This window comes from Polyodon spathula, chromosome 11, assembly GCF_017654505.1.
Source record: "Polyodon spathula isolate WHYD16114869_AA chromosome 11, ASM1765450v1, whole genome shotgun sequence".
Taxonomy (NCBI): Eukaryota; Metazoa; Chordata; class Actinopteri; order Acipenseriformes; family Polyodontidae; genus Polyodon; species Polyodon spathula.
Window position 1 is genome coordinate 20,308,692 of NC_054544.1, and position 9,764 is coordinate 20,318,455.

General features: G+C 37.6%; 1 protein-coding gene across 1 annotated transcript; it reads left to right on the plus strand.

Moving 5' to 3' along the window:
• Positions 1-4,782: 4,782 nt before the first annotated feature.
• Positions 4,783-8,915, plus strand: LOC121323665. Its single transcript, XM_041264855.1, has 3 exons — positions 4,783-4,968; positions 6,149-7,374; positions 8,053-8,915. The coding sequence occupies exons 2-3, from the start codon at positions 6,172-6,174 to the stop codon at positions 8,200-8,202; spliced, it is 1,353 nt and encodes a 450-aa protein (XP_041120789.1). The 5' UTR covers positions 4,783-4,968; positions 6,149-6,171; the 3' UTR covers positions 8,203-8,915.
• The last annotated feature ends 849 nt before the right edge of the window (positions 8,916-9,764 follow it).

The following is a 9,764-nucleotide window of genomic DNA, read 5'->3' on the forward strand; positions in this document are numbered from 1 at the left end:
GCTGACACTAGGGTACCAGCAATGGTAGGCCTAAAGATTGCCACACAAAATGATGAGCACACGTCCCTCTCCAGAAATTTCAACCCTCTCTATACTGTGTTGGGATCATCTCCCCTAAACTGACCTACTATTGTTCTGTTGCTCCCGAACTGCCGGCCTCCCAGCAACTCCGGGCCAATGGTCCTGGCTGGGCAAGCGCTTTCACAGGCATTGTCTTGCAGTTGAAGGGTTCCATAGTAGTAGTTCCTACAGAGTGGATGCTCACGTCCTTGATGTCAATAAACACACAATCAGCGCCCGTCTGTGTCAATGGCATTGCAGTCACCCTGACCTGTGGCTCAGCTGTTTTTTGAGCTCTCAGCAACTTTCCCAGGCACATCCCCCAGCCAATCCAGTCCTCCCCATCAGCTTAGCCCAGGGCAAGCCCACTTCTCAACTGGTTGCTTAGCGAAGCGTCTCCGTTTGCGAGTCACAGCTGATTTCAAGGCAGACACACAATGCACGAACCAGCGACAGGACTCTCTGTCGCAAACTCCCTAACAAGGACGCATTGCAAATCCGAACTCACCTCTAAGGAAGCTTTACTGTAATAATATGTAATTTTCTGTACCAAGATTTCATTATTTACTCTTAAGTTTTTATTTGTATAATTCAAATAAAATCTACAGTAGAGGTCAGTTGTCATATAATGTACATATCCAGCCCAGAGTTCAGTAGGACTACAGTTGCATTGATAATTTCTTGGTTGTAAAAATACACTGAGTACAAATAACGGTATATCATTTTAGCGGTACAACAGACGTTCAGTAAGGTTACAAATGATTCATAACCACATGTACAACAAAGACAAAAATATTTTCATAAATACAAATATTGAATTATCTAGGTAGTCTTACAATGCTTACCTACTAATATGCCATCTGGTCTGTTGGGTATCTGAAATGATTGTACATCATTATGTAAAAATGTAAGAGTTATGACAGAAGCCAGGGAAATTTGCATATACATTCCAGATATTATAGGATGCATCACAAATCACCTGCACGTTTAGTGAATGGAACCCCTTCCTGTTCACATATCTATATATGCATTGTGCTGCAGGGATTTGAGTGCAAAGTGTGTGCAATCGATGGCTCCCATTACACTGGGAAATCCAGCAATATTGTAAAAATCCCTTTTAATATTTTGCAGCTGCTCCTAATTAAGTGGGATACTGATCAAGTTGCTTGTGACCCTTTGAAATAACCCAGAGACATATATAGAAGGACAATGCTGCTAAGCCAACAGGTTTATTCTTCCTTTTCATAGGCAATTCAAGGTCCTCCTGCAGAGTCTGACAGATGTCAAAAAAATGTCCTATACAGATGCAATTGAGTTCTTAGATTGTCATCTGGTAAATCTAAGAAATGAACTCCCGTACTGTACACCCTTTCTCTGTATCTTCAGCACCACAGCTGGGTTCTGTTAATCTCAGGCTCTAAAATTACAGTTGTTAAAACTGCTGCTGCAATTGCTGCCATTCCCAGCAAATTCATACTGCAGTTTGTTTTATTAAATTTTTTTAACACCAAAAAACTGAAATACTGTTTCAATGTGAGTTATATACTTTTTAATTAAAAACCTCCTTTTCCAAGTGCAAATTAACTCCTGATAAATTATAACAATTAACACAGATTTCCTTTTAAATTCCCGCACAAACAAAAGAAACAGTTGCAAGAAGCACTGCTCATTAAGATATTAACATTATTTCATATATCAACATAATTTCTGAAATCACATTAGCACGATTATTTAATAACGAAATAGGCGACCGCTTGCAAATGCCAAAATCAATGCAACATGCCGATTTGTTGATTAACACTGAAGTTATCATTTACAACCTTTTGAAAATCCTGCCCCCACTATCTTCAGTATAAAAGGACACCTCCCTGTAGGCCATTTAATACTGGTCCCTTGACTAGACTTATTAACAAGTATACCTTTTTAGACCTTTTTAAAATAAATGAATGGATGGAAATTGCAGGAGTTCTTACTGTGAGGAACTGTATTTATAGGAGGGCACTGGTATGGTTGTAAACTCCTCATTCATCAACCATAATAAAATATCCATAACAAAGTATATGACAGACCCCGTTTAGTACCGTCTCAAATTTTACTATATTGAGAGAGCTACTTCGTTCTAAACAAGTGCCTCATTTTGAAGAAATATTTATTTTTTCAATTAACTCAGAAGAAAACCAGGATAGCATAATTTTCCTATATTTCAATGTATATGTCAACTTTATTTTAAATATGTTTATCAGATCAGTCTTAAGTACAGTCAAATTCTATTCAAGGAAACAATTAGCACTATAAATACTGACTGAAGCACCAGAGAGTCTATTCATCAGATCCCCATTTAACAAAAAGTGAAATCTACTTTTAGATGTTTATGTTCTAATGCTAATTCCATTGGAACAAATACCACTATTGTATGTGCTCCTCAGGGAAAAGTAGTGTGGAAGTGCACTGGCAAAAACAGCAGCACTTATGAAATTGCAGTATTTAAGTAGTGCTCACCAAGGCTTTAAAGTACACAGAGCTAACAAAGTAATTCTGGTAAATCGTACCTAATGTGCATATTTTCCTATAAAAAGATGCACACATTATGGTAAACATGTATTTGATTTTTCAATTGTATATATATTTTTTCAAATATAGTCATGGACTTCATTTGGCAATTATGCCTTCCAGATATTTCAATACTGCACTTCTGTGGCATCATTTCATTTCTCATGAAGAAACTCATGCACAGCCATTGGAAAAGCAGAGACTGGTTAATGACAATAACAAACACAACTGGCCAATTTCAACAAACAAGATCTGCGTACTAACTGAAAACATACAGTGACCAAAATTTAGATCAGCTGATCCCTAATTTTAGTACAGAACCTCAGGATTAAATTGATAATTTCTTCTTCAGGAAGATAGTGGGAAAAGGACCAGAGAGTAAGAGGAGTTATTCTAGTTAGTACAGCACATGATACACTGAATACCTTGTTTAACAAGTCCCCATAGGGCAGAACCTACCTTAAATCCTTAAATATCTGGAGGGGTTTGATTCACTGCATTTAGTACGATTATCCTTAGCAAAGAGGTTCCATTGAAGAAAACAGCTAGCATTTAATTGGGAAAGGAATTATAAAATACTAACAGAAGAGGGACATACACAGTGGTAAGTAAAATTACACAATCACAGTACCTATTTTTAATTACACACAAATCAAGAATTCATAGAAAATGAAACGAAAGGAGTCATACACCAGAAGAAAATATAAGTCATTTAAAATAGAATATATAAAATAGTGCCGGATGAATACCAGGAAAAAAGAAACACTTCCAGTCAATTGCAATCAAATCTAAGGAGATAAAGTGGACTTGGTTTGATGTATAGACTGCACAATTTTGACTGGCAGTGGATTTACAGCAGCAATGCATATTACTACAATAAGGTGCTATTGTAGCATTAAGGAAGGTACAATGAACATAACTGCTTAATTCTGAACTCTACATACAATGGTGGTGCTTCACGAGACTCAATGGACCTTCACAAGCCTTGCTGGGAGGATAGTGAGGAAACCTAATGACGGACAAGGTAATTCCTGTTCCAGGTGCATCGATATTAATAAAGAAGTCTGAAGGATTAGAGAACACAGCTGGAAACTAAGTGGAGAAAGACATTTCACAGGGGTCAGAGACTTTTTACACAGGGAGTGGTAAGTTTATGGAATGGGTTACCATGCCATGTTGCTACCGAGTCATAGGGATCCTTAAGTGTCAACTAGATCAATCAGCTACTAGGAACCGACCCAGTGTTGACAGAACTACCAAGGGGCAACAATTAGCAGGAGGGAGATTTATGTCCCCCGCCACCCTGTAACTTTGTGGGGAAAAAAATAGAAAATTACATTCGGGTGCCCCCCTGAGAAAATATTTGTGATGTATTTAACTAGTACAATCTGGTGAGCAGGAACAAATATATAAGTCTTTCATATTGTGTTTATATTTATTTTACTAAACCTTTTATCCCAAATGTTTTTAATTTTAATATTCATTTCTTTTACCACTTAAGGGCAATGCCTGACCACAATTATTAGCATAGCCCCATCTGAATTAAAATACAATGACGCCCACCTCTGGACAGAGTTGTAAAACCTCCTAAAAAAGCAGGTAAATCGATTTTATCATATTACAAAGTTACAACAACAACATATCAGTTATTTTTGTCTAAATATAAAGCCACAGTTGATATATACAGTAACTCACTACTCTAGAATCGACTTCCTGTAATATGTTTGAAGATTCTGCTACAGTAAACTTGCTGTATTATTTGACTGACAGGAAGGTGTTTGTGTTGGAAAAAGCTGATGATGACAGAAGGCTTTATTGCTTATGTAATGCAAGTCAGAACATGTGGTTACCGTGGAGAGCAAAGTTTGTATCTTCCAAAGCTTGGGCCCTGCAAAGCACTCACCTAGCAAGTTAGGGCAGAGAACTTAGGTTGGTGTGCTAAATGTTATGAAAGCGCTGCTGGAGGTCTGTTTTAGATGTAGACAGTAATTATATTGAAACATTATGGACAACATAAATAAATACTTTAGTTCAAAATCATGGTAGAAATGAATAACTCTAATAGCTGGCTGGAAATTAAATATATCGCTTCGGAAAAACTAAGTATTGAAGGTTCAGAAAATATCAAAACATTTAAAATTATAATTATTATAATTTCACATTCAGAATTCTCCTGACTTTGAGAATGTCTGTCTGCTAACAAAGGAAATCGAGATCATGTCTGAACTTTGATGAACAATTTGGATTGTAATTGAATGGATATTTTAACTGTGCGTTGATGGCACAAATTAGCTGTCAGCAAAATAGGATTTTTTGACAACTCTAGGAAGCTGTGTGTTATTTACCTCTGAAGCTGCGGTAAGTTTTATGTGTGTTTCTTTGTCTAGATGTCTGATCTCACACAGTGGATGACATTTTATCTGTTAAGTATTGTTTTGAAGATGATGTTCTCTCACACATGTTTATGATTCTATTCAGACCCTAGAGATTGAAGAATTAATTTTAGTCTTATGCGTAAAAACCAGCTGAGGGTCAAAACAGCTTCTCATTTTGATAAGGCTAAATACTGTGATAGCTAATGTATAATACCTACAGGTATATTAAACTGCACTTTGGGTAAAAGAGCACCTAACTAATGATATTCAATGTTAAAGTGTCTTGGCAATGAAATTGGTCTACAAAAAGGGGCAATAGTAGCACAGTAAATAAGAACCGATAGATGGGCCTCTCCAGAAAATAATGAAAATGCCTATATAAGGCCATTAAGTTTCAGGAGAGATCGGAGTTACCTAAAACTGCCACATAATCATGAAGCAATACTGAAAGGTATTTCAAGTAACTGGGAAGATAAGAAAACAAATAAAGGTCTAATAAATCTCTCCAGTCACAGGTGTGGGCTTAAATAAATTTGAATGCACACTGAATTTCCTGCTTTCAAATTAAACTAGAACCTTAAGCTTAGATCTACATGAGACACACAGATAAGACTTTACTTTGTTCCCCTGCAAATAAGCTTTTTTTTCTGTAGAATTTTCAATATGGTGGGGACAATATACAGGTTGATTAGAAAGTAAGTTTACCACATCGATGCACCATATCACCATAAAACTCTTTCTAATCACCCTGTACAGAGCCAATCATCATGGTGCTTTTCTCTGCATAATGATAAGTAAATGCTTGGATAAGTAATACAACTTCTCATTGTTTATCACTATATACCAACACCTTTTTTGATTATTGTAGCCCTGAATGCTAACAGAACTTGTACAGTGGAAAGGCAATGGGATGCTCCACCTTCCCTGACAGTGGTGTTCCGCAACAGGTGTGGAGGATGTTTCAGCAGTATAAAAGTAGTTCTCTTCGCATACAGGTTTTGGAGTCTGTAATTTAGGTGTGCAGGGATAATGATTAAGACATAAAGTGTCTGTCTTCTTCCTAATAATAAACAGGTCCTACCTCTTTCAACTTAACATACTGAGAAACAGAGGGATGTTGTTCTGAGCTAGTTATTCTGATACCATATCTCTTGTTGTCTTAGGACATTTTTGTACAGTGAGCAGCATGGAGCAGCTCTACTCTAACCTCCGGGCAGAAATCATTTCCTTTGAGAGACATGTGCAGGACTGCAAGGCTGCCTTTGACCTTGACACTCTGAAAAGTTTACTGGCTTTGCTCACAGAGGGTCATCATGGAGAGCTAGAGAGCTTGGACACTGTCCAGCATCTAGCCAGGGCACAGAAATCCACAGAACAAAGCGTGGTAAAAATGAGCTTTAATGACAGGAGTGCTGACATTGACGGTTACATTTCCTGGTTCTTTTCATACCTGGGTTACCTTAGGAAGCTAAAAGAGACTTTCGATGAAAAACTAGTTATCCCTCTTTGTGAGAACCTTTATGTCAATGAGGAAGAGGAGGCACTAAACACTTCTTTTGCATCTGCTTCAGATTCCTCCTTATCTTCTCTTCAGGGGTCCTTGCCCATGTCTGGCCATAAGAGACAGAAAGAGTCGACCATGGAGTCAATTACTGAAGTGGCCAATGAGCTTTTTAGCATTAGACGAAAGTGGGCTTTGCTTCTAGCTCCTGGACCCATCAGAGCAGAGAACTTTAGCCCTCAGAGTGTTCCTCATGGACTATGGGGAACTCAGTGCTTTGAGAAGGTCCTCCGGCTGGTGCCAGATGTCTTCTACAAGAGTCTCTTGGCCTGCAGTCTTGCTACTCAATGGCTGGATCACCACCAGAGGAAATACAGTGACAGGGTTCCCCAGAAGCTCTCTACTCATTGCAACTCTCAAGCAGGGTCAGAAAGTTTTAAAAGCCTTGACTCAGAAAGAATGGAAAACATACAGGTGACATCTGGACTCCTTCAAACAGCTAGCTGGGAGAGTCAAGGAGAAAGGATGGGGGAGATCAGAGCCAAGCTCAGGGATAGCAGAATGGAGCTGATGACGTTGGCCTGGAGGGACAAAAGAGCTATGGCTTTGGAGAAAAAGATTAACGAGGTCTCACAGAGGATCCAGACCTTTCAGGTTATGTTAGGGGAGAAGAGGAATGAAATGGACCTCCTCCTGCACAGGGCAGAGTGGGAGGCAGGAGACATGGAAGAAGAGGAAATGCTGAACCAAAAGTACCGGGAAACGGCTGCCCAGGTTCAGGTTCTGGAAAAGCACCTGAAACTAGAGGAATACCGTCAGAAAATCCTGAAAGGAGACTGGATGCTTGAGCTGGAAATCCGGCCAGCTCTTATCCGCCAAATTGATATGGTAGTTTGAGAAACTATAAAATAGACAGCCTGTATCCTGTCCATCTCTCTTAATACTTGCCACTTTTCATTTGAAGAATACTTTTTAAATGTGCAATTTCCCATGCTTCCCCTATGCTTATATTAGGCATTTACTATGTTCTTTTCATAGTTTATATTTAGCTTGGTCATGTTTTTCATTATACTTTAACAATGCTTTACTAAGTGGGCAAAATCACTAACCTTATATGCCTTTTACTTCTGCTGGCCAGGGTTTAATCCAGCTCCGGCCTCATTTTGTGGTCTCCCTGTGGATATAACATAACACAAAGCCACCAGCACTGAATGATGATGTTGCTATTTTTCCCTCCCCTTTCAATGTCTGTAAGTCGGGCTGTAATTTAGTAAAAACCCACCAGGCAGTTTTCTGAAAGTTTAACCGAATCATGCACGATTCCAATCCTCAAAATGTGTTTTGAATAGTAACATATGAATTTAGGTTAATTAATTATCAGTGTATATATTATTATTATTTTGCAAGTATTCACTGGGATTTTTTTCTGTTCTTTTTTTAATTTTATTTAACCATGGTGAGAACCCATTAAGATATTTTTGTCAAGTGTTCCAAAACACATCCAAGAAACAAACAAGCATTCATTTTACAACTGATTTTGGTTTCTCTTGTTTTTCTTTTGTTAAGATCCAAGATCGCTGCAAGGAACATGAGGAAAAACTAAAAGTGAAAGAAGGGTTGGAGATCCATCCTGAGTCGATGCAGGGCAGCGACTTCCACAGTCCAGATACTATCTCCATCTTTTCCAATTCATCCAATGTGCTCTCTTTCAAATAGACATTTACAGCAATACCTTTATTAGTACAATATAGCTTATTATTATAATTTTTATTTATAGGGGGACTGCAAGCAAGAAAGACAATCCTGGTATAACAAGAAGGTTCTATGTTAAATCTTATAAGACAAACATGTTGTATTTTGACCAAACAACAATTTATGACAATGAAGTGGCACTACAATGGCAATGAAGATGGTATCACATGGCTAATGATATTTAAGCCATTGGTAGAACGGTACCACAGTTCCAAAGTTTTGTTACTTATACAAATAATATACACAAAGGTATTCCAGTACTAAGGTGCCATATCTGGAACAGTTGGATAGTGTATTGGGACCATCATGTCTTATTTGTTGCAAGTCTACTGTGTTGTCATTCCTGGTAATGCTGTTATTTCAAATCAATATCTCAAATACATTCCTGCTAAATAATTATGTAAATTTGAGCAATCTGCCAGCGTTAGCCAGAACCAGAGAAAATAATGAGTAAAACTCAAGATCATCTTGGTCTAATATAAAAACTGGGGATCTAGCTGTAATCTGCAATCCAGTTTCCATGTTATCAGAATGAACAGACTTATTTCTGTCTGCTTGCTGTTTGAGGTTGTCTTTGCATTGGACTGATAAGGTTACTTGTTCCGATTTGTTTGATTATTCAGGGTTTCTGATAACCATGGTTTAAATTGAATTATGTAGTGAACATTTAAAATTATACCACGGTGATGCTATTATTATTATTATTATTATTATTATTATTATTATTATTATTATTATTATTAATCAGTTACATTTGCTACGTTCACATGTTTTTTTTTTTTTGTGTCAATATACGTCACCGACTGGAGGTATGGCAATAAAAATGTCAGCACCTCAAGTGAAAGGCAAATTTTGCTTCCAATCAACTTTAAAATCACGCAATGTGGAAATTAATTGCCATTAATCGTTACTTAACTGAGGGATGCACAGCACCCCCTACTGCTTTTAAAACTGGAAAATAATAGAAACTCATCGCCATCTAGTGGTTAGGAGCGTTTTCACAGGGTTGGCAATGGGGTCTATTCAATAAATCCCACAGTACAATTAACTGCCACACTTGGGAGTACAGTTATGCTATATAGTGTGACTGACCCAACATCACAGTTTTTAAACCTGTCTATCATTTTGATCGAACTAACATTGACCTGCTCTTTCAAAAACATTTCTATATAATTTCAGAATAATTCACCATTATTGAAAAACAATATTTTAAGGGACACTAATAAAGCATAGTGAAACACAGTAAAGCTTAATGTACACATTACAAAACCCAGAAAGGTATAGTAAAGCATATTAAAAACAACGAAAACCATGTTGCAAATGTATAGTATGATTATGGGGAAAGCATGGGAATACTGCACAATTACAGTGGTTATATATTATAAGGGTAAACTGTGGGAGCACCAGAACCCATGTCAGCAGCTTTAAAAAAGCCAGAACTCAAAGCTGCACTCCCCAGACTGTATGACTCACCCTCCACACCACACCGCCATGCTTTCAGGGGGAACGGTTTTAAACATGAACTT